Consider the following 24,827-nt stretch of genomic DNA (forward strand, 5'->3'; position numbering starts at 1 on the left):
AAAGGTTTGTTGCTGTGATATGACTAATGTAAAGATAAAATAAATAAAAAAATAAAGAAAAATCAAAGCCTGTGAACACTTTTGCGAAGCGTCGTATAACTTGAGCTTTTTCCAAACCACAGAATTTGCCTCAGGGCAGGAATAAAGTAAGGGTGCGTGTAAACAAATCTATTATTGTATGGCGCCACCTGCTGTCGTCTATATGCACAAAAACAAGTATTGCGTGATGTCGATGAATCAGTCAAAATTTCCTTCCTATTTTCAAGTTAGAAAGAAAAATAAGGATGGAAGCAATTTAACAAATGGTTAACTTGTGTTGGGATTAGTGATTTTCCAACGGAGTAAGAGGAACAAAGGAACCGTAGAGTCACAGACTGACACTGAGTCATGGGCGCACACAGACACAGATGGCCATTTTATTTTTAGTTTTACTTGAAGAAAAAAGAAAATAGTGTTTAAAGATTGAAAAATTTCTTATTTGGATATCTAATTCTTCTCTAAAGCCTTGCATGTTTTCAGGAAGACTTGTCAAGCACACGCAGCCTCTGCCTATAAAGCAATGTAAGTTGCAAACCATGATTAATGAGGTCTGGCTTTGATCTGTTAAAAGAATCAGCGAGAAAAACCACCAGCATCTGACAGTGGTTTTCAGACATCTGGGGTCTCTTTGCAGTGTTGATGACAGAAAATCACAGACCAAACTGTAAAAAAGTACACTACCATATTTAAAGAACAAAGCCTGTGAATTTTTATATAGTAGAATAGAGTTTGGTTAATTTCATTTTCTTTTTATGGCACCAATTTAGAGCAAGACATCTCAAGACACTAAAAAAAAAGCAAACAAATCAAATCACATTTAGTCATACCCAGTCCAATAAAATCAAAAATTATCCCATTCAATTCAATTCAGTCCGTTCCATGCAATCTGTATCCAGCAGATACTGATTCAAACCCAAGCAGTCTAATTCCATGCAACTGTCAACATGATGTTCCAATTCAGTAGCAGCACCAAGAGACAATTAACTACATAACGTAAGAGTACAAGTGAAATGTGCTGGGAAAAAAAGCACATTTTGATTTCATTTAGGAAATCAAAAAATATTGGTAATAAGAATGGATAATGGGTATCTTGTCTCCATGGGCAGTGTATAAAGAATACTTTATATTCATTCTGAATAAGAACTGTTGAGAGACAGAAACAACCATTGGTTCAAAAACACGTCTCTCTAACGGGGTCTTCGATATTTCAGGCAAGACACAAACATGAGCCACAAACCAGAATGTAAAATCACTCACAAGACATTTATTTAATCAATGCATTTGGCCAAATGGAGACACAACTCACCCACCAACACGAACAGCAATACGTCCCTGCAGGAGGAGGTCGTGTCTCGGTGCAAGAGTGAGGACTTCATAGTTTTATCTCTCATCCTCCCACCCCGAGACATCGCGAATCCCTCCAACTGTTCCAATACACAAACTATACCTGTCAAATACTTTCCTGCATAAAACACTCCACTCTTGGCTGCTAACCATTTAAGGACTTGTGGTTTCTTAGATGTTTCACCTTTCACTTCTGGTAGAACACTCTGACCTGCTGCATCCTGTTCTGCCATAATTTGTACTCATTATCTAACTGTTGCATGCAAACAAGGTAATTCATCTTATCCTTAGCTGGAACATTTCAAACTACAATGAGAGTACAAGTTTGTAAAGGGTTTAACACAGTGTAGCAATATAAAGCATTACATTTGATATTCAAAATATGCAAAATTCACTCAAAGCATGAATATACTTGATTACATTTTTTATTTCTCCACAATACATAAACAAATGTTCAAATTAGTTGTCTGCATGTACTGACTATACACAGTTCTGTTCACACCAGTTTAATCTTTTCCAAGAATGAGGGAATAAATAAACTCCACAAAAGGCTTCTTTATAAAAGAAAACTATTCAATGATTTTTTTTATTAATTATATGTTTCTGCACTTTTTCTAGCACAAAAAACAAGCAGATGAACAAATTTTATAGGTTTGATATACATTGTCCTGAGTACCCCAATTAGTTTTTTGTATTCTTCTGTCCAAAATCTATAATGGAACGTACCACGGTAAAAAAAAAAATAAATAAATAAAATAAAATAAAAATAATAATAATTAAAAAAAAGTCAACTTCTGAAGGAGTAGCCCGTAAAATTCAGCATGAGTTCTGAGAAGTGAAAAGTGAGAAGGTTTAAATTAATAGTAAAATCCTAGATAAATTTTTTTTTATAATGTTAGTGGGCGAATCTAAAATTACAGGGATTATTTGCTCTCGTAGGCAAGTTTTAATAGCGGGGTGTCGTGAAAAACAAAATGTAATTTGTTCTCTTTGACTCGCCGTAGACTGCCACGTGACGGGAACAGTTTATAAATAAAGGTGCGCCATCCGTTCGCCTCTTAGACTAAAGGAAAGAGCGAAGAGTAACATGGCGTCAACGAGTCGGTGCGTAACCACTTTTTCCAACTATGTTGTGGTTTTGCTTTTTTCCATAAACTCTTTCAAGATGTCTTATGGTGAACATATACATTGTTATCTTTGGAATAGGAAGAAAGTATCGTGCTCGTTCCACGAATAAGCCGTTCCTTTCACTACCGTTAGATTCGTTGGGTCTATTGTGCTTGGTGACAGCTAGTTAGCTCGCGGGGTCGTCAGTAGATGCTGCCAGAAGTCGTCGTTGTGTCGCCGCTGCGCTCACATTAGGCTGCTTCTAAATCTACTTTCTCCTGTTTTAAGGTGTTATATTCAATTCAGTTAAAATGAAATAAAAGGTTTAATCGGTCCATGGATTCCGATTACACTATACAATCCAGACGTCTGTAAACAAGCAGGCTATTGAGAACAAGGCTCAACAACTCCAGGCTTCTTATTGTTCGTACAGTCTAGGACCAGCTAATGTTATCTGCTGGAAATCAGTTAAATTATATCCTGAAAAATTCACCTCGCGGTTCTCATTTCCGTGAATTGGAAGCAAAAACATCAAATTAAGGACAGTTGAGCTGCTACTCAGCGTATCGACGTGTTTATGATCGAGCTTGACCTTTGCTGTAATGACATGTTATTATCTTCCTATGGATTCATGTCTAAGCGTCCACTGTGTTTAAGTCTGTCTGCTTCTACCGCTTTGCTCCCTTTACAAGCCGGGCCCCTAAGCTGATCTCATCAAGGTATGCTCTGTCCTCTGTAAACGGGAACTGAGAGTGAATGTAAAACACAGAGAACGGAAAGTTTCTATTTGTAAATTATAGTCGCAGTAAAAAGGGATTTCATGCGCTCTCCGTTTCGCAGGTTTTCATTTGGTGTCAATAATTTAGTCCTTTTATGGTTATAACATTGTGCACAGAAACAGCCTTACAATATCAGCACATAATTCAATTCTGTAAGGATGCATGCTGCCAGGTGTTGCCAATCAATACATTGATTAAGGGATCCTCTTTAAAGGTTAGTTCCTCTGTGAAAGCTGACATTATGAGTTTGCTATAAAAAGAAATGTTGACTAAATGCCGGACAGACATAGTGTTGTATATTTCTCACTGACATTCTACAGTGTGAGTGCAATTATTGTCAGGGCTTAAAAGACGGACTGAACATGAACCAAGTACTGTGGAACAAAGTTCTTCAGTCAGAGGAGACCATAGTGGAACCGCTTTGATAGAAAACCTGCGTATAAAACCAGCTCACGGATACGGTGGTGGAGGGGTGAAGGTCGGGGCTCGCTCTGCAACAATCACTGCATCTTGTAGTCGATCGTACCACAGTAATGAGGGAGTCAGGTGTGATTGGTAACTCGGTCACCTGAGGTTTTAAGACCAGGTTAAGGGCCGGAGGATCTCTGTGGTTCTTCATGTCAGTTCCTACCATAGGAAGCAGACCTGGTTTCATCTGGCTTTGTCAACAGTCTCACTGTTTGCTTTCGCAGTGGAGAATCTCTGGCCTTACCCAAAGTTCAGTGTCCCAACCATCCTGATGCGTTACTGGTGGAGGACTACAGGGCAGGCGACATGATTTGTCCTGAATGTGGCCTTGTTGTTGGTGAGTATTTACATGATGAATGTTGAGAACACAGCTTCACTAAATCTCTTCCGTCAGTTTAAACCTCACTTTGTTTTTGTTTCGTCTGTCATTATGACTCGCCTTTAATGTTATGGGATTACAAATCCTAATCCATCAAAAGGCTTAAAATAACTTACATGGAGCTATTGTTTTGATTAAATGTGGAGACTGGAGAGAAACTATGACTAAGTTCACTGTGTGAGGCTGCAGTAGCTGACGTTACGGATCAGCACACTTACCTTGAAGCAACGCCATTCAAACGTTTTGGTGACTGGAGCTGATCTGAAAGACGACCACACGGCAGTGTACTTTAAATCTTTTCTATGACAGTTCGTTGTCAAGTTCTGAGTGTCCTATTGTCAATTAGTGAGATTTTAACATTTCTGAGCTGCAATGCATCTGAAATAAGACAGATCCTAATTATTGGGACATTAGTAATGGAACTCGCATATATTTTGAACAGTTGTGAAAGCCAATAAACATCACATTTTGATGAGTGCCTAGGCCTGTCATGATAAACATTAAATCAATTAATCACACGATAATTTAACCTAATTTTAATTATCGGCTTTATCGTCTCTTCCGGCCTTTTTCTCTATCTGTTGATGACACTGAATGAAAAAAGGCTCAACTCCGCTGCTCTCCACTGACCCTCCCTTCCTCATTTCTTTAGTATAGTACCCAGCTTACACTACATGATTAGAATTGTCGGCCCATTTTCAAAACCTGAGAGATCACGCATTAGCCGACAGAAATTCTAGGTGTAAGAGTTGGATTAGGTTTGATCTTACTGTGTGGTGTCCAACAATAGGCACAAAATAATGGCTACAAGTTCAGTTAACTCATTTTAAAACCAGGAATTAATCAATGCTTTACTACAATCTACCTGCAATGGCTCCAGTGTCAGCGTAACGTCCTGACTGAATGAAAATCATTCTAACCTATTTATGTCACGTTAACGAAAAACAGCTGAAAGTTACTGGATTTATCAACTCCAACTCCTCCTCTTGTCATTTCTATATTCTTTGCACGAAATGTTGAATAAACATTAATGTTGTTTCCACATATCATCTCCAATGTCCGCTGGACTTCAGGTTGCACCGTGTCAAATGTTTGGGATTCCACTCTGTAATTTCCCCTCAGAAAGGAGTGGAATCCGCGCTTTCTGATTGGCTACCTGTCACATTCAACAAGCTGCCTTGGGAAAAAACCTGATTTAGATCAGACGGTCTACCATAACACACCACACACTACAGGATGATCGTTACGAAATCGCAAGCAACAATCTTAGAACGATCAAAGTTCCAAGATTGTCATAAGGGGAAAAATAGGGGCAAACTTGGGATTTATAACTTTCAGTGCAAACACTGGATATGGGATGATGATGACATACTTGCAATGCATATTATTTGAATTTGTATGAAGATGAGGCTTAACGTGAATATATACAAGTTCACTTTGTAACATGAGCTTTACTGTTATTTTAGACAAGTTCAGATTGTTTCACATACGTATTTGTATCTAGTGAAACCTGTGCACATTTCGACATATTTATAATAAACACAGCTAATATTTCTTTCTCTTTATCACAACCATTGATCTCCAAAAGCAGCAGATATGATGAGGCGCAGCGTCCTTGGATCCGACACATTCTTCATACGTTTCTGCATCGCCTTCATTTTCTCCAGTAATATTGGATTGATTGGCTTTTTGATAAATGTCACATTTCAAAACAGATGTTCGAATGAGTTTTTTTTTAATATACCCCCCTCCCCCCAAAAAAAAACAAACAACAATGTCATCGTTGACATTTTCTGCAGCTGATGGCTTTATTCAGAGTGTAAACGTTTTCTGTTTAAGGTGAGGGCTGAACTGTAGCACACCCAGCCCAAACATCTCAGAGCCACTGGGAACACTGGGTTCTCCGGTAATGAGCCCCTCGGCGCTGGGCGGGTCAGCTGGGAGAAGAGCTGCGTCGGGCCGCCCTCTGATGAAAGCTCAGCTTCTGGCTTACATTTCTGCTGCAGGCCTCTGAGGAGATGGTGACTGGCACTCCCAGTCTGTGACTCACAGCTGAACTGGATTCAAGTCTTTTGGTTTCTACAAGTCACCTGAAGAGAAAACAACGACCTGTTTGGACCGGTCTGTCTGATGTGGCTTCGATGTCTCTAGGTGGTTTAATAACTCACTGCTGCTGTGTTGTGACTCTGAAATAGATCCAACTAGAATGAAACCTAACCATCATCAGAGGTCTAAGTCACCAGGCTGTGTGTATGAGGCAACAGCATCCAGAACGTTACACCATCCTCTAATGATCCCACAGGGTGGAATATGACAAACAGGGGGATCATCATCTTCATCATCATCATCATCATCGTCATCTCTCTGGAATTTGGCTTCAGTCTGTTGACAAACTCAGTTTCCTGTCAAATTTAACAGGATAGAAAGTCCTGAGAGCAGCGGTCAGCATCTGGACACAAATTCAGTGGTCAGAGGGAGACGTCTTCATTTCTAGATGCATTGGAATGAAACCTTGTTGGGTTTTCATTCACTAAATAAGCTCCTGCTGTGGCCAATAGAACTGAAAGAGTTTTTTTCTTTAGGTTTTGAAGGTTAAGAGCTCTTTTAGCTTTTTTTATTAATGGTTTGTTTACAGATACTAAACAGGAAGTAAGACGGGATGAAAGAGCAACTTGTTTACACAAACTGGATCTTTTTTTGTTGTTGTTTTGTTTTTTTTTCAGAATGCTGTATTTTGTTGTTGAGTTGTTTGGTTGATGCAGTGGATCTGTCTCCAGGTGACCGTGTGATCGACGTGGGCTCCGAGTGGAGGACGTTTTCTAATGAGAAGGCTCTCAAAGACCCGTCCAGAGTGGGAGACGCTCAGAACCCCCTGCTCAACGGAGGAGACCTGACCACCATGATCAGCAGGGTGAGCCGCAGTCCCAAAGCGAAACGTCTCCATCAGTGTTGCTGTTCAGACGAACCGAGAAATCGGCCCAGTTTCCTTCACTGTGGGTGAAGGAAACAGCCGATCTCCCAAGGAGATCGGCTGGTCCTCCGATTTGACCTGTGCCTGAAAACGTCTGCAAATCAGACACCATCTGTACGATGCTGTTCACACGACTGGGGTTCGGATTGCTAAGGTGGCGATCGCAGAATGTCCACCAATCAGATGCGTCGATGGCCCACAAGCAAATAACAAAGCCTGGGTTTGACGCTCTGGTTCTATAACAAACAGATTGAGTTTATGTTGGTGTGGTATCTGTGTGTGTGGTTTTACAAAAAAAGATGAATTAATACAAATTACAATCCAACATGAAAACCAATAATAATTTTGTCAGCTATAAACATTATAATCACATTACTTGCCTTTTAAGCTTTGCTACTACAAGCCCTAATAACGTAGCTATATTTGGCAAATAAAATAAAATATTCTTCTCATTACTCCAGTCATTAAACCAGCTGCTGTCCCATTCACGCCACCATGTCACAATAATCAACCCATTTTGTTGCTTCATTTATTGACTTTATAGACGAAAAGAATCTTTATTGGCCAAAATCAGAATTAGCAGGTCAGGCTTTTAAAAAAAATAAATAAAAATTATTATTAATAATTCACAAATTTGTATTCAAAACAAACATTACACACAAACAGAGGTATGGATCTACAGAATGACAAATAAAAACCAATTAGATAAGAGGACAAACGACAACAAAAATAATAAAACCAAACAAACGTGTGAAAATCCAGGCATGGTTAACAATAGTTGACACACTGTTGCCAACTTAGCAACTTTGTTGCTTTATTTACTGACTTTTTAGACAAAAAAAAAAAATAAAAAAATCGGAATTGGCCAAAATCCTACCCAGCAGCTAAGGCGCTCCTCTCTCCACCTGACTGTCGGCGGCCGTCGGCTCCTTGCTGCGGTCCAACGTGTTTCTGTTGACGTGTTGAAAGCGTTTCCTCCACAGGGAACGGGCGCGGCCAGCTTCGACGAGTTCGGCAACTCAAAGTACCAGAACCGGCGGACCATGAGCAGCTCTGACCGGGCCATGCTGAACGCCTTCAAAGAGATCAGCACCATGGCGGATCGCATCAACCTGCCGAGAAACATCGTAGTAAGTTCAGAGAGAGGAGACGGATTCCTCACCCGGGTCGGTTGGCTCAGAACCGGTCTTCTTCTCTCCCTGAACGTCACACCGATCCGTTTCAAAGTTTTCGTGTTGAGCTATCTTCACTTTAACTGCTCCGTCTGGCTTTTCAGGACAGAACAAACAACCTGTTCAAGCAGGTTTATGAGCAGAAGAGTCTGAAGGGGCGAGCCAACGATGCCATCGCCTCAGCCTGCCTCTACATCGCCTGCAGACAAGAGGGCGTACCAAGGACATTTAAAGGTCAGACTTGTTTTCCTCTATCTGGTCTAAATAAAACTGTTTTTTTCTTCGCTTTATTGTGAAGTATGGCTGGCTGGTATGCATGAAAAACGTATCACTATCCAAGCGTTTCATATCTGAACTGCAGCCAACCTGGTGGCATCACCTTTCCTCTTTAATCCAGTTTTCCCTTCAGCCTGTTCTTTATATTTAAGCAGTTATGAGGCACGGCGGGAAAACCTGAAGCTGCTGCTGCATAAGTTGCTCAACAGGCTGTTGCTAGGCAACCAAAGAGTGAATGAGTTGATGCCACCAGCCTTGCTTAGCTGGCTGTAAGAGGTTGAGGTAAGGCTTGTCTTCTGCCTACATCCCCCAGAATGCTGTTCAATTCTGGATCAGAGTTCATTGAATTTTCTACGTATTGAATATTCTATCTGATGTATTATCTATAATATCTGTTGTGATATATATGGTTATTGATCTACTGTCCAGCCTTACTGTGAAACATGCTGTTATGGGAACAAATAATCCCATTCGTAGCCAAGACTGTATCTTGTGTAGGTCATTTCCTTTACAGTTGAGAAACTGACTAAATCAGGACTAAACCAACACGTCCTCTCTTCCAGAGATCTGCGCCGTCTCCAGGATCTCAAAGAAGGAGATCGGCAGGTGCTTCAAGCTGATCCTGAAGGCTCTGGAGACCAGCGTGGACCTCATCACCACGGGAGACTTCATGTCCCGCTTCTGCTCCAACCTGGGCCTGCCGAAGCAGGTGCAAATGGCCGCCACCTTCATCGCCAGGAAAGCCGTGGAGCTGGACCTGGTGCCCGGCAGGAGCCCCATCTCGGTGGCCGCTGCAGCCATCTACATGGCCTCCCAGGCCTCCGCTGAGAAGAAGACCCAGAAAGGTGAGGGGTTCTGTGGAAACCCTGCTAGCTCTCACCAGCTGCGTTTCCATCACAAACGTGCGCAAAACATTGTCGATATTCCACTTGTGTAGAAAAAGAACGCAATTTCGCAATTGCGGCGTTTCCATTAAATAAGAAATTAAATGAACGTTACACATGAACAAGTTTGTTCAAGACATTAAAAATACCTGACGGGGGACAGATGTTTTCAGTTACATGAGATATATTCATAATTCAGAGGAAACGAGATGCCAGAGCAGCTACATATGCAGCATTTTGGGGAAACATTTTCTACACGCTTCAAAGTTTTGCTTGTTTTTTTTTTTCTCCCCCAGAAATCGGCGACATCGCTGGCGTTGCCGACGTCACCATCAGACAGTCCTACCGACTCATCTATCCACGCGCAGCAGAACTTTTCCCTCCAGACTTTAAGTTTGATACGCCTGTTGATAAACTGCCTCAACTGTGAACTAGACTCCGCCTACTCATTGCTGAAGTTTCTCTGCTGTACATTTTTCTGTTGGTTTAGGGTTTGAACATTCTTTGGTCGAGCTCAAAACAAGCAGCCTTCATGGAGGCAGTGTGACAGGAATACAGCGGACACACATTCCAGAGCTTGAATAAACAGCTTGCAGACTGTACTTGCAGTATTTCATTTGACTGTATATACTGTACCGTGTATATATGTCCAAGTGGGAAAACGTTAACTTGACGCTTTGCAACTTTAGGCTCTTTTCATATTGTATACACAAAGCATTTGTTTTGTAGAAAAATTTGCCAGGTTCTATTTTGTTTGAATTGTTCCAAGTAATTTAAAAAATAAAATTTTTTAAATTAATCAGCTCATGGTTTGAATTAAAACCTTCACATGTTGCTGCACACTGCCAGTCAGCTGTCTGTAGGAAGGTTTGAGACTTGACAACGATGAAATCAGCTGTTTGAAAACGTTTCGCAACTCGATTACTAACCAATTAATACGAGCCTGCCTGTTAAAAAAAATATTCACAATCAGCTGGCTGATTTAAGTAATTGATATGTAGGTTTTTTTTTCCAATCTTAAATTTGACTTGCATTAGATCAGGGGTTTCAAACTCCAGTCCTGCAACGTTTAGATGTGCCTCTGCTGCACCACACCCGAATAGAATAATTAGGTCATTGGCAAGACTCTGGAGAACTGATCTACACAAGAAGGAGGTAATTAAGTCATTTTATTCCAGTGTTTTGTACCCGTGGCACAGCTGAACACTGCAGGACAGCAGCCCTCCAGGACTGGAGTTTGAGACCCCTGCATTAGATGGAGCCGACGGTATTTCAGTAACTTCCGTTAAGCCAGGATGTTTCAGCAGCGAAGTAAAAATAAGCCAATATTACAAATGTTTAATCTGTGCATTCATGATAGGTAACAGTGACTGCAAAGACGCCTTTCTTTAACATTATACACCAGGATGAATGAGAACAGTTGTGATTTGGGTAATTTGTACCATCCATTCAGTTTAGATTTGTACTGGAAACAACATGCACAATCACGTTTAAAAAAAACAACACTTTGTACAATCTATTTCCATAATTAAGAAATGTTGATAAACTATTGATAAAATTAGTGCTTTCAGCTTACCTGTGTACGTACAGTATGCATATAATATACTCCCTGCCCCCTCTGTAGTGACGCATTAGCAGGTCTGACATATTGAATCAGTCATATTTAACATGCACACTGACAGGAAGTCAGCTGGAAGCATCCAATCAGATTTCACGGAGGACACAGGTGCTTTAATGGCGATTTAACAATAAAAACTAGATGTAGTGTTTCACCTGAAAAATGAAAATAAACTTGTCAGTTTTGGTGCGCTGATTTTACAGAGGTATCTTTAGTCAAAAGTTCTGTCCATCACAACTGGCTGCGGACAATAAAACATTTTATTTGAGTTCAACTCCATAGCTGCACATTAGGGTTATTGTAGAAAAAAAAAAAAAAGGAAGTTTGTCCAATCAAATATTCTAGAAAAAAATTAGAAATTACTGAGATTAAAAAGTCAAACATTTTCTCAAATTTTGAGATTAATTTCTAAAATATTTGACTTTTGAAACTGAAAAAATTTCCAAGTTTCTTCTTGAAAATTTCTGAGATTCATCTCAAAATGGTTTTTTTTTTCTAGAAAATTGTTGACTTCTCAAACTCAGAAATAAGAAGTTTTACAAGAAAAATTCTGAGATTAATCTAAAACTTTCAGACTTTTTTTTTTTTTCCTATCTACAATGTCCCCAATATGCTGTTGTACCCTAGTGGGCATTTCTATAAGGCATTGAAATGTAATGCTAATATCTAATCTATTTTAAAGCATTTTCAAAGAAGACATCTTGAAGTGACTGGTTGAACTACTCGCCAGAGGGGAAGCGTTGTGTTTTTTTTTTTTTTCTTCAAGTCAGGAAGCTGCTGTAGTAGTCAAGATGTTAGCTGTAGCTGACCGTTCAGTGACCGAGCCGTCACTGAACACCAGGTCCAGATATGATCCATGCCGAGGGATTTACAGGAGCACATAAAATAACACATCAAATATGTGACTGAATATAATCTGTACATGCTTTTTTTTCTTGTTTGTTTTTTTAAAAATCTGAAGACAGCAACACTGAATAATGTGATTGTAATGGTGCCGTCTTCTCAGTCCGTATGGAAAACATTCTCAGTGGTCAGTCAACGGACACGGCGGCGATTTGTGCAGGATATCCCTCCACCTTCCATCCAACACAATTCCATTCAATTGAAAAAACAAAACAAACAAACAACAATCTCATGGATTTAAAAAACAAAAACAAAACATAACATCTGAGGTCCTTGTAGAAGTCAACTAGATTTTCTTCTTGATGGCACAGTTTGTTCTCTCAACATTTTGGGCAAGGAGGAAGGATTGTTTATAAAAAGTGAGCTCCAGTCATCGCTGAGCTGCTTAGTTCACAGTGTGTATATGTGTGTGTGTGTGTGTGTGTCTTTGAAGGTGAAGCTAACACCAGTCAGCAATGTAATCAAAGTCAGAAAACAGGTTCTGCTCCTCGGAGCTCAGGACTCGGGGTTCTCTGGGGGGGGTTAAAATCGGCTCCTCTGAGGTAAATTCATCGTCGAAGTTGCTGACGTCGTTGGTGCCCTGGATGGTCGGCACGAAGGGCGGCTTCACCTTCTTGGCCAGCAAGCCATCCCAGTCCAAGTTCTACAGGCGCACACACACACACACACGCTGCAGTTAGCATTCTGCTTACGCATCATTTTAATAAAGAACGCCTGGGTTTTTCTTCCCCTCTTACCCTGAAGAATAGATGTTTCTTAACTTCCTCTGCATCTTTTTCTCCTGCTCCCAGACGGCGCTCCGGGCTCCTCCTCAAAAGCTGCAAACAAAGAAAACACGACCCAGTGAAACACCTAAAAAAAAATATATCAGCTTAACTTAATGCATATGATGGATTTTATTTGGATCTTTAAATTATTTAAAGGATTTTTATTAGAGCTAGTTATAAAACAATGTATCAGGGGGGAAACAATTTGGTTCAGACGCGATACTGTACCCAGTTCTCTCAGTGGCCACTAGAGGGCGTCTGGATTTATAATTATTTAATGCCTTAAAAAAACATTGATACTTCCTGAACCTTTTGACATTTTATCAGGGTCCAACTGCTGAGCTCAGTGCGTTATACTGGGACACAGATTAATGCGACACAGTGTGACTCATTAGTGTGGACTCATCCTGACACACACCCTCCTCATGATGGAGATGGCCTCGGTGGAGAGGAAGCGTGGGTAGCGGACTTCATCGTTCACGATGCTGTCGAACACCTCCTCCTCGTCGTCGCCGGGAAACGGCGACTGCACACAAACACGGAGGGTTACAGGAAGCCCTGCCTTGCTCGCAGGCGGTGGTAATCCACCCGGAGACGGCGGCTCACCTCTCCCACCAGCATCTCGAAGATGAGTACGCCCAGCCCCCACCAGTCCACGGCGCGGGTGTATGACGTCTCCGTCAAAACCTCCGGGGCCAGGAACTCCGGCGTGCCGCAGAAGGTGCTGGTGCGATCCCTGAAGCCCATTCCTGAGAGCGGCACACACTGATCAGAACCAACGCCGCTTCAACAGCGCGCTGTGCTCACAGGACCGGATCAAGCAGGAGCATCTTATCGTAGTAGCGCTCATGCAAATCTGTCATCTTACCTTCTTTGCAAAGGCCAAAGTCAGCGATCTTCACGTATCCCTCTGTGTCCAGGAGCAGGTTGTCCAGCTTCAGGTCTCTGAGGATCACACACACACACACACACACACACACACACACATCCCGTTATATATATAAAAATGTATACAGTTTTCATAAGATTCCAGACATTAAGTTCAAGTTTGTTTTTGAAAACATATTAGAGAACATGTGCAGGTAAATACAGGAGGTGGCTCATTTCCTGGCAAAAGGATAAAAAACAGTAAATAAAACTACAGAATGAAAAATACATAAAGCATCTTAAGATTTACGTTTTACTTAATGCTGACATTTTTGGCTTTCAAAGAGCCTGTTTTTAAGATTTTTTTTTTTTTAATGGGATGAGAAGTGAAAAGGTCACATTTATAAGTGTGTAACAACTAGCTTGTCCCACTTCAGTTTTCCTGTGTGGAACTGAACCACCAACCCTAGAAGCTGGTTTTGATTTTGTTCAGGGATTTGTGATAAAATGTCATTTCACTATAAACCAGTGAAAAAAAAAAAAAAAATCCCTTGAATTTGTTTCCCAGAGATCAACGTGTGACTGTGCAGCATCCAGAGGAACGTACCTGTACACTATCTTGTGCTCGTGTAAAAACTGTAACCCCAGAACGACACACGCTGCATAAAATCTGCAAGAGGACAGAACAGCAGTAAGAACATGGCCGTCACTGAGGAAGAGCAAAGAAACAGAGAAAATGGTTTGAGCATCAAATCAAACGGTTTTTTGTGACGGTGATGGGAAACTCCACAAGCTGGATGAAAGCTGGAGATGAACCGATCAGATATTAATATCTGTAACCTGGAGACGGGATAACAGTGTCCAGGAGCAGGTAGTCCACTGACGGGATACAGTTATTATCCCACTTCCGGGATAATACTGAAACAAATTCTAGATCGGATATGACTGACAATGCTCCCGATCCATGAGGGCAGATCTATTTAGTCTATGCTGTGCAACATTATGCTTTAACATTCATTTTTAAATTATATTTAGAATTCATCATTTCACTTTCTGACCCTTTTAAAGAAGGTTTGACCGAGGTAGTACAGCATGTATATATGTGTTGTGTTTGTCAGTTTCAGTCTCTTTATTAATTATTTTTACTTTGACTGTTCTTACTCCTAATTGCACTGACTGAACAAATGAAAGTTGTTTTAAAATGTCTGATGTGAAGCTGCTGGTGCATTTGAGTGTTCGTACAGGTGCAGAGTTATCAGATTGATTTGTAACTCTGTGCATTTATGTCTGTGTAAAAAAAAACACAAAAAAAACAACAAAAAAACATTTTCAGTCAATTCAGCTGTTTATCTGCATCCCATCGCTAAACCTCAGATATCAGTATCTGTAGTGAAAAAAGTGGATCGGAGCAACCCTACTGAAAACGTTGCCAGCAGCGTTTAGAACGTGTGTGTGTGTGTGTGTGTGTGTGTGTGTGTGAGACCAACAGGAAGCTGCGGCGCCACTCACATGGCCCGGGGCTCAGAGAACACGTCGGCGTGGATGTGCATCATCAGGTCGCCGCCCGCTGCGTACTCCATCACAAAGCAAACGTGCTCCGACGTCTGGAAGCACGCAAACAGGTTGACCAGGAAGGGGTGGCGGACGCTGTTGACCGTCTCGAAAATCCTCTTCTCACACATCAGACTGGAAGACGGAGACAGCTGGACTTCAGCAACAGGCAGGACTTCAATTGAGTTAGCATCAGGACTAGCATGACGCTAACCTGGTGAGTTCATGTGGACGCCAAAACGACAAAGTGTGTCTGTGGCGCCTGCAGTTTGGCACTCATTTAAAGGGCCAGTTCAGCATTTTGAAGGAGTTGAGATTTCATTTCGACATCTCTCGTTACAAAATGTTACATGTTAGAGTTCAACTGGATTATTTTACACTTAGAATAAAACATTTACGTGTGCCAATTTTTATTGCACAATTTGAGATTGATTCAGCAATTATTCTATTTGTAAAAATGCCAATATTTAGAGATGAGCCTTAAAGATGAGTCAGAATTGTTTAATAATCCTAATAATAATAATAATAAAAAAAACAATCAAAGTAGAGCCAGTATTAAAAAGAAGCAGGAGTGGACTGTCCAGATTTTGATAAGCATTTTAAGTTTGACAGTCTGGGAAGTGATGTGCAATTTGATGATAGCACTTGATAAAATGTTGGTGTCTGTCTGATGTTTTTATGACTTTTTGTTTTTGTGTTTTTATGATGTAAAGCACTTTGAATGGCCTTGTTGCTGAAGTCTGATATACAAATCAAACTGACTGATTCATTCACAAGTTGTGGCTTGAGATTAATGAAAAAAAAACAACCAATCCTTAACCTTAGAGAGTTTGGCATTATGTTCAGTGCGTGTGTCCAGTCTGAGGGACAGTTGAAACTGCTCACCTGTCCACCTCATCTCGAGCCACAATGTCTCCTTTCTTCAAAGCTTTAATGGCAAACATCTCGCCTGTGCTTTTATATTCTGATAACAGCACCTGAAGAACAAGAATGAATAGGAAATCGGTGAGTTTTCTTATTTCAGACATGATCTCCATCTATTTTCATGAGCAAGTGACAAATATTTAAATCTATCGGAAAGGGATGAGCCAAATATGGCGATTTGGGCGACAAATAATGTCTGAAAGGAGTCTGCCTGTGAAAAAAAACAACCAGAAGAACTTGCCTTCCCAAAGTGGCCACGTCCAAGAACCGCCACACATTTAAAGTCTTGGAGACTGAAGTGGAACTGCTCTTCTTCCCTTGAAGAGAGATAAATGGATGCAGTGTTGGCTAGAGAGGCCAGGGGGCAGCATTTACACAAATAAAAACCAGTGGATATGTCACAGATGTAGAATCAAAAGGAGCAAAATAGTAAAAGAGTCCGACAAAGACAGAGACCAGTCTGTTCTACCTTATCTCTGAGTCCTTCTGGATGGAAGTGAGCTCCAGGTTGGGATGCTGGAACTCTGGCTCCAGAACCCCGTCAGCGTCTGGTTCCAGAACCGTGCTGATTCTCTTGTTCAGGAAGTTGAATTCACTCAGCGCGTCCTGCAGAGACACACAGGTAATGACACGTGTTGGGTGGAGCGCCATCACAGATACTGTGCTGCTCCTGTGACAGAATCCCACCTCCACCTCCTGCTTGTTGGGCATCTTGTTCTGTGCAGGTGGTTCTCTGACATCATCAGGTGCTGCGTAGTGTTTGGGTCCTGGTGTGGGTTCTTTGTCGAAATCCAGCTTGGTCACCAGAGCATCGCTGTGAGTGGAGCAGAGGAGGGGGAGTTTAATTTTACATCTTTTAAGAGACAACAGACGAACCCTCAAGTTATTCAGCTTCACCTTACAGTCACAAATCTGACCCAACTTCCTTTATTTTGGGAGATCAGCGATCACCGATCTGAAAATCAGCCACTGTCCTCTTTCTTTCTGCTATGTGAGAGAGCTGACTATTAGCCCCGCCCACCAGGTCACCCCATTGCTGCCTACTTAGCAACTTTGTAGCTCTATGAAGAGTTTTTTCAAAAGAAAAATAAATAAATAAAAGAACATTTGGTATTAGCCAGAATCAGTTTGAAAGACTGGTGATGGGACAGAATGCTCAGACACACAGGTAGAATTATACCAGAAGTTTACTGGTAACTTCAAAAAAAAAAAAAAATAAATACATACACTAAAGAACATTTGACCAGGTTTTAAAATTCAGATTGACATCTATGTGCATAAACTTGACTTCACTCCCTCAGGCAAAGGGAGTGAAGTGCCATTTACAGCCCAGAATGATGTGCTGCTTCACCTGCTGGGTGTGGGGGAACCAGGAACGCTACCATGGCCCGTCTCAGGAGCTTGGGGGCTGAAAGAGTTGGTGCTGAGATTGGGGATGGCTCTTCTCACCAGCCGCCCCCAGGTGGCGATGTTGATGTTCATCTGCGGGGCTCGAGGGAAGGTCTTACCTGATGAGAACAAAATGAGAGGGAGACAAAACCAGGAATATGAGGGAAAGCATGGGCTGTGTGAATCCAAGGCAAAAAGAAAACAACATTTCACATCAACTGGTTTAAAAAAAAGAGAAATAAATCATTTTTAGTAAGGCAGTTTCATTTCTCTAACTGAGGGCTTTGCAGCCTGTGGTTCTTGTTAACTTTGGTCAACAATACTAATATATCAGTGTTTTAATCTACAACAGTAATAAAAAAATTGCTGCTTGTTTTCATGTGATATAAGCAAAACATTTTCACAGTGACAACAATATAGAGAATATTCTTCTTTTTTTTTTTTAAAGTAAATGTCCTTTAGCTGCAAAGTATGTTTTTTAAAAGTAATTTTCTTTTAAAGATTTTATATTCCATTGAAAAATTATGTTCAATCCTTTAGTATAAAAACGTCTGATAAACTGATTTATTTTAAGACCCAAAAACAAAAACAAAAATGCTTTTTTTAACCCTCTTAGTGTGTCATACAGGAAATGTTACGGTTGGACCGTCAGTTCCCGAAAAAACACACACACAAAACATGTAAAAGCGTACCTAGGGTCAGTGCGATCCCGCTTGACCGTGCACACACTAAAAAACAAGCAGGGTCTAATTGACCCCATCTCCTTGGGAGGGTCAATTTTAATAAGTTCAACTAAATAAGATAATTAGCTTCATGTAGCTTTAGTTTTTCATGTAGCATCATTCATTAAACAAATTAAAAAATCAAACTTACACCACAGCCCACCTTAAAACACTGATGTAGTAGCAACACCTCACCTTGCTGTTTAGAGAAAATCTTTTTTTGTCTTTGCAGCTTTGGTCTTCTCTCAATAACAGGGTTGAAAAATGTTACCTTAAAAAAACAACAAAAAAAACAAAAAACAAGAGAAAAAGATTGTTAGAATAGCTAAAAGAAACAACAACCTACTTATATTCACTGTGACACCAAAGCTGTGTTATTGCTACGGCAGATTATGAATATAGAAACACTGATCATCCTTTTATGGGCTTGAAGTACTTGGTGTGTGTGGATGGATCTACCTCAGCAAACAGCATCCCCTGTGGCTCCAGGTACAGACACATTCCATGACGCTGGTTGTCCAGGAAGTCCTCCAGCCTCAGGAACTTGACAGCGCAGAGGGAACGCCAGTCGCGCCAGTACACAGAGATCTCCAACTCTCGAGACTGCGGGACAGAACCGGGTCAGCGGCGGCGGCAGCAGCAAACATTTACTTGGAGCAGAGCGGCCCAGCTGGCAGCGCAGGTGGAGATCTAAGGCAGATGTGTGTTACCCGATCCAGCTCCAGTGTAAACTTCTGGTCCCAGGCCTGGTTGCTGACGGGCTTCCAGCTCGTCTGTCCGACCACCGTGTTGTCCAGCTTCAGGACGGCGCTGATCTCATCTGGTGAAAACACACTGAGCTGTAAGATTACTGCAAGTTTTTTCTAATAAGGCTACAGTTGTAATTTCCTTTGGGTTAAATATTAACTCATTATACAAACTCCTTAATATAATTTTCTTTGTACGTAAATTATCTGACTTTTATTTTAGTGAGAAAGGTATAGATGGGTAAGAAAGGGCACTAGGGGTTCACTGATTATTGATCTTTAAAAAGTCTGACCTGCTGATTCAGATTTTAGCCGATATAGTTTCTTTTGTCTGAAAAGTCACTAAATATTGTAATAAAGTTGCTAAATTGGCAGCTATGGGGTGATTATTGTTAACCACACGTTCATTTCTCAGAACATTCATTTACCCTGGAACATTTTTTTTTTTTGTGTGTGTGTGTGTGTGTGTGTGTTAGCACATTGAGCAGCACACACATGAGGGTGACTGACAGTGCTAACACCCTTCTCCTGAATCTGATTGGTTGTTTCTGGCCAACTATTGCGGTCTGCACATTTCTGCAGATAAAAGGATGAGGTGAAGAAGCTCCATCTTTCACAGATTATCTGTCTCATATTCTACTGTCACATTAGTGACAGTTTCAACAAATATGTAAAACATAAGATTTTTAATGAAAGTCACATGCTGCAACTTTAAAACACTATAAAACAAATCTGGGATTGCTGATATGTTAGATACCTGCTGGACTCCCTCAGCAGTTGGGGACATAATCAACATAAACAAACCAGGTTTCAAACATTTACTAGAAGTACAGATAAAATCCTGCCTGGTAGATAAAAAGGGAACAGGAAGTTAAGGAACCTCTCATGAAAATGTGTGAGAATGGCCCCAGAAAGCTGCCCTGGTTCTTCAGTTACCATCCCAACAGAGTCAGAGGGAGGTGAGGTTTACTTACTGGAGACCTCCTCGCTCTTTGTGAGGTTCCTGGAGCTCACGCCTCGGTTTCTGTTTGCTCGGCTAATGAAGGATGAGCGCGTCTCGCTGGGGCTCCAGCCAGGCAGCGGGCTGGGGGCCGCCTTGGAACGGCCGGGGATATTTTCCAGAAGGTCCTGGCAGCCCATGAGTCTGACATCTAGCGTGCCTGAGGATGAAGGTAACGGACCAGTCAATGTGTGGAAAGCTGCTCCAAACCCAGTCAGACCGTCTTTTTACACTGCAGCAGCAGCAGAAATGCAAATATGACTCATTTAATGAGTTCGACTAATCTGGTCTTGCACATTCAGGTTCGACCGATTCACAACAACAAGTAGTAATTATATTTTATTAGAGGAAGCCAACAGGTCGACTCTAAGAACGACTGTTGACTAAAATAAAAGAGACACCAGACCTACCAGGTCTAACTGAATCTCAGTTTTAGTTTTAAGCCCTGCTTACGTGAGCTTAATCCAGCCAAAGCCTGATACCTCAGCAGAATTAAATAAATCCCACATTTATGTGCATCAGCACCAGCTTTAAAGAGAAGCTCACTCATCCTCAGACAGATGATTAGTGTAACAAACTGCATTAAATCTAATGTTGTTCTATCAGTCAGTAAACATCTGATAGACAGATAGCTGCGCCTGAGGAAAGCAGGATGACTAATCCAACTGTCAGTGCAAGCCTGAGATTATCTTCTACTGCAAGGAAACATGAAGCACGCTGCATGTTATTTCTCACTATGAAGCATAATATTTATGGATTACTTTATGCAAAATAATAAAACCTGTTTGTTTTCTCCCCTAATTCAAAAAGACTCATCCACGGTTATTTAGTGATACTGAGAGCTAAGTAGTAACTGTTGCTATGCATCATTATGAGGACGTCATTGTTCCAACTTTGCCTCCCTTCACACAGCAGCTTTTTCCTTTCTTTTTGTTGTTGTTGTTGTTGTTGTTGTTGTTGTTTGGTTATTGTACTGATTAAAAGTGACTGAAATTAAAGTTCTGTTGTGAATGGCTCATAAGAAGAAAGTGGACGACACACTGCAGCGCGACTGTTACAGAAGTAATAACGAACGGCACCATTTTTGGATCATATTTACGATATTAAAGGAAAACAGGAAACAAACAGGATTGTGACAAGTTCATAAGACGAAGGAGGCAAATAAAGAAAAAACACACAATTAATTGAATGTTAACTGCAGCTTCTACAGAGAAACCTGTTGCGTAGTCAGAACCAGAAGACTTCTTTCATAGTTTCATGTATGTACTGATCCACTTTCACTTCTGATATCGATTCAGATATCTGAGGTTTAGTGTCAGCGGATACAGAGCCGATACAGAAAAGCAGCTGGATTGACTTAAAACATTTATTTTTGTTTTAAACAGACATAATCAATGCACGGTACTGCATTAAAAATGCTGTTGTGAACTCTCCACCAATACAGCACAGTTAAACGCAACAATAGCTTGACAAGTTTGGTCAAACATAAAGAAACAACCTTCCAGTATTCAGTCAGTGCAAAATAAATGTTAAAGAAACTGAAACTGACAAAAAAAAAAAAGTTGGATTAATCAAACATGTAAAAAATAAACTGCAACAAATCTTCTTTCAATGGTTTAGAAAGTGCAATTAGGAATCCTAAATATAATGTAAAATAAATAAAACATGATGTTGCTCAAAGCACAAAGCGTAGAATTAGGCTGAATAGATCTGCCCTTATGGATCAGGTGCATTGTTATTAATCATTGATACCTGATCCAGATTTGTTTTCAACATCGGGACCGACACAGATATTAATATCTGATTGTCGCATCTCTAGTTTCATAATAATAATAATAATTTCTAGCCATTGTTTATGTCGAGATCTACCACATCTGGCTTCTTCTGGTGCAGAATAATCAAGTATAAAAGTCTCACTACTCACCCACACTCAAAAATCTCTAAAACCTCTAAAATCTTGATTACAAAGTCTGACTTGTGCTTTAAGAGGCTTGCATTTTCTTATATTTGCGTTAAGCATGCTGTGAAGAAAATGCATGTGTATATACAGCCAGGCTGTGGGAGAGTCTGCAGCTTGTTCAGACACACAGGTGGAGCGGTGTGTCTGCACAGGCAGAGAGGAAACACTAAAATACAGGCATGGCTTAACAAGACTAACAGGTTCACTAATGTAACATGGCACTGTGTTGATGTAAACAGTAATGTTGCATTTTATAACCCATCTGGAACGACATCAGCCAAGTCAGGAGGGTGACGTCACACTATCATCCAAGATCTGCATTAACAAATCACTGCACAGTTGAGGGTTTCTGATGACAGCCGAGCTGTGTGTGTGTGTGTGTGTTACCTGTGTGTGTGTGTGTTACCTGTGAGTGCTGCGGGCTTGGTGAAGGTGCTGTACTGGTTCTGTGTGGAGATGATGCTGGACCTGGGGCTGAGGGCGGGGGAGGACAGCAGAGACAGCTCCTCTACGATGGCGCTGCTGCGAGGGTGGTTTTTTGGCAACTCGCTGAGGCGCTCCTCTAACGAGTAACGCAACAGGTCCAGCTTCTGGCTGGACTCGGTGAAGCGAGCCTGAGCCTGGAAGAGTGGAGCCATTTAAAACGGTAAGACGCAGGCATGCAAGTCGAGAAGGGTCGCTTTGAATGTTATAGTTTACACTGAAACAGTCTTGCCTCTGAGTGAGCTTTCTTTTCTGCGACTTTTCCGGAGCCCAGCAGCTTCATGACGTTCTTGGCTCCCTCTGCCACTGCAGACTCTATCCTGGCATGGTGACACAGCTCCTCCACCCGCAGGTCCAGAGGACTGATGATGGACTTGTCAGCTAGTCAGAGAACCAACCAACTGTTACTAACTTCAGGATGGGAACAACAAAACAATCTCTTATAGGCGTAAGATTTATTATACAGCACTTTTAATAGCATCATATTCCAATTTTCTATGTCTTCTGCAAAAGTAAAAATAGAAAGCTTTACAGTTCTTACATAACATTTTATAAACATAATCAATCTGCTTTTAGTTAAAACAAAGAAAAAAAAGCAATAGATAGTCTTGAAATAATAAGACTGGCTGATTATTAAAGCTCGAATGATGCCTTTGTTCACATATATTCAGAAATATTTTGATTTTGAAGCTTGGACTAAAGCAGACAAACAGAGCAGGTTTGTCACAAAAACAAGTTCAGCCTGACAATAAATTGTCCCAGACGTTATTGCAATAAATTATAATTTAGTTGTTTTGAGACAATTTTGTAATGGTAATGGCATAATAATGCAAGAACATATTCTCAAAGAGCAATAATCTTTAAATTCTAATGAACATTTAACACTGAAGCTGGAAAGCGTTTGAAATATCCAAAATGTTAAAAGAACAGAAACAACAAACAAAATTAATTATGAAGTCTCTGCAAACAACATTGTCCTTAAGAAAGGGCTGGTTGAGACCAAAGTACCAGGCAGAAGACATAGAAAAAGAAAGAAGAGAACAACAATAGATCATACAAATAGAAATTATTGACTTTGTTTTAATTTATTATACGATTAATTGATTTATTACCTGTTACGACAGGCCTAAAATAGAAGGAAGAATTTGCAAGACTTTTCAAGAACAGTTGCAGCAACTGAGATGTTCTGACAAATTACAGATGTTTAAAAAACCTGACTTGATGATTCCGATTTTTCTTGTTTTCATCGCTAAATATAGCAGCACAGTTGCTAAGTTGACATCAGAACGTTGACTATTGTTAACCGCACACATGCAGATGTGACCTGGTGAGTCAGTCAGTCAGAATAAAAAACAAAAAAAAACCAGTCAGCTCTCTCTCTCACCACAAACAAAAGAGGACAGTGGCTGATTGTCAGACCTTTGCTGATGTAGATGAAATTAGAAGTAAGACTGATTTCTCATTAAGTATCAGCCGTTTGCCGATTTTCCAAAAATTGAGAAAATTGGAGCTGTATTATCTGCGATGGACTGGCGACCTGTCCAGGGTGACCCCACCTCTTCCACAAAACATCTAGTCACCAGCACCCCTCCCAACCCCACCAGGGACAAGGTTGTAAGAAAATGGATGGATGGAGCTATACTATATCTACTTTCAAGTAAACATTGGTGGTGTGCAGCAACAGGTGAGGGAGGAGAAGCGCACCATTAATCTGGTGCTTCTACCTCCTTTGAGCTTTAAGAACTTTAAACTGTGCAAACTTCTTTACAACAGAACATCATTCCACCATTAAAAGCAGGTATGAAACAAAGCACGGTCATTATGAAACAGCTCTATTCCATTGGTAAAAACTTGTGTCAAATCAAGGATTGGCGAGGAGGTTAAATTATCTGTAGCTGGATCACCAACTGTAGTTGTGTAGCCCTGGTCAGTAAATGGGTGTGGCAGCTCACCCATCAGGTCATTGCTCTCAAAGCTCAACTCTGTGGCCTGACTGGCCTTCAGGATCTGCATCCTGATGAACTCGATCTTCGTCTTGCTGTCTTGAAGCATCTGCTGAGCAGCGGCCAGTAACTTGCGGTCCTGCCGGTGAAAAACAAAAAGGAAAATCTACATTAGAAAGTGTTTGTCTTGAACAACAAGAGTTAAATTCACATTTTGTGGTTTGAGGAAAACCGTGGACATCACATTCCCCCCCTCTGACCCCTCCAAACTATATCCTTGTTATTCACTGACGTCTTGGACCATCTGACCACCTGCAGAGAGAGACCAACTTTGGCACCACAACCTCAGCTTGTGTCCTTAATTGGAATTGTGGTACAACTGACCCCATGGAAAACTGTATTCACTGCAAACAAAGCAGAATCCTATTGCGGAGTTCCTCCTATTTGCTGTTCATCTCATGCATGCAAATACACAAACACACACTCGGCGTGAACAAAGCCCACTCCACCCCAAATTCCTGTGACGTTGAAGTGC

General features: G+C 40.9%; 2 protein-coding genes across 2 annotated transcripts in view; one reads left to right on the forward strand and one right to left on the reverse strand.

The window, feature by feature from the left end:
* The first annotated feature begins 2,381 nt into the window (after positions 1–2,381).
* On the forward strand, positions 2,382–10,021 carry gtf2b (general transcription factor IIB). The gene is made up of 7 exons (XM_044133067.1): positions 2,382–2,487; positions 3,962–4,074; positions 6,894–7,027; positions 8,071–8,217; positions 8,364–8,493; positions 9,099–9,380; positions 9,716–10,021. Exons 1-7 carry the CDS (start codon positions 2,471–2,473, stop codon positions 9,847–9,849), a joined length of 957 nt encoding a protein of 318 aa, XP_043989002.1. The 5' UTR covers positions 2,382–2,470; the 3' UTR covers positions 9,850–10,021.
* A 710-nt stretch (positions 10,022–10,731) lies between these two features.
* Positions 10,732–24,827, reverse strand: part of pkn2a (protein kinase N2a) — a 37,697-nt gene continuing 23,601 nt past the window's right edge. The window contains exons 5-23 of the mRNA XM_044133068.1: positions 24,302–24,431; positions 22,582–22,730; positions 22,273–22,486; positions 19,881–20,066; positions 18,871–18,980; positions 18,620–18,763; positions 18,356–18,431; positions 17,401–17,557; positions 16,737–16,863; positions 16,519–16,655; positions 16,291–16,366; positions 16,011–16,102; positions 15,084–15,260; positions 14,182–14,244; positions 13,576–13,652; positions 13,314–13,456; positions 13,126–13,233; positions 12,678–12,758; positions 10,732–12,583 (exon numbers count right to left, since the gene is read on the reverse strand). Of these exons, the coding sequence (XP_043989003.1) occupies positions 12,380–12,583; positions 12,678–12,758; positions 13,126–13,233; positions 13,314–13,456; positions 13,576–13,652; positions 14,182–14,244; positions 15,084–15,260; positions 16,011–16,102; positions 16,291–16,366; positions 16,519–16,655; positions 16,737–16,863; positions 17,401–17,557; positions 18,356–18,431; positions 18,620–18,763; positions 18,871–18,980; positions 19,881–20,066; positions 22,273–22,486; positions 22,582–22,730; positions 24,302–24,431 (2,451 nt within the window). The 3' untranslated portion in view covers positions 10,732–12,379. The remainder of the gene's footprint in view (positions 12,584–12,677; positions 12,759–13,125; positions 13,234–13,313; positions 13,457–13,575; positions 13,653–14,181; positions 14,245–15,083; positions 15,261–16,010; positions 16,103–16,290; positions 16,367–16,518; positions 16,656–16,736; positions 16,864–17,400; positions 17,558–18,355; positions 18,432–18,619; positions 18,764–18,870; positions 18,981–19,880; positions 20,067–22,272; positions 22,487–22,581; positions 22,731–24,301; positions 24,432–24,827) is intronic.

The sequence above is a fragment of the Gambusia affinis genome, linkage group LG12 (assembly GCF_019740435.1).
Source record: "Gambusia affinis linkage group LG12, SWU_Gaff_1.0, whole genome shotgun sequence".
NCBI lineage: Eukaryota > Metazoa > Chordata > Actinopteri > Cyprinodontiformes > Poeciliidae > Gambusia > Gambusia affinis.

What these genes read in the sequence shown, in the direction of transcription:
- gtf2b (XM_044133067.1), top strand. An exon ending in TGAATGTGGCCTTGTTGTTG is followed by an intron (nt 4,075 to 6,893) that starts GTGAGTATTTAC and finishes ATCTGTCTCCAG; the next exon opens with GTGACCGTGTGATCGACGTG. An exon ending in ACCTGCCGAGAAACATCGTA is followed by an intron (nt 8,218 to 8,363) that starts GTAAGTTCAGAG and finishes CTGGCTTTTCAG; the next exon opens with GACAGAACAAACAACCTGTT.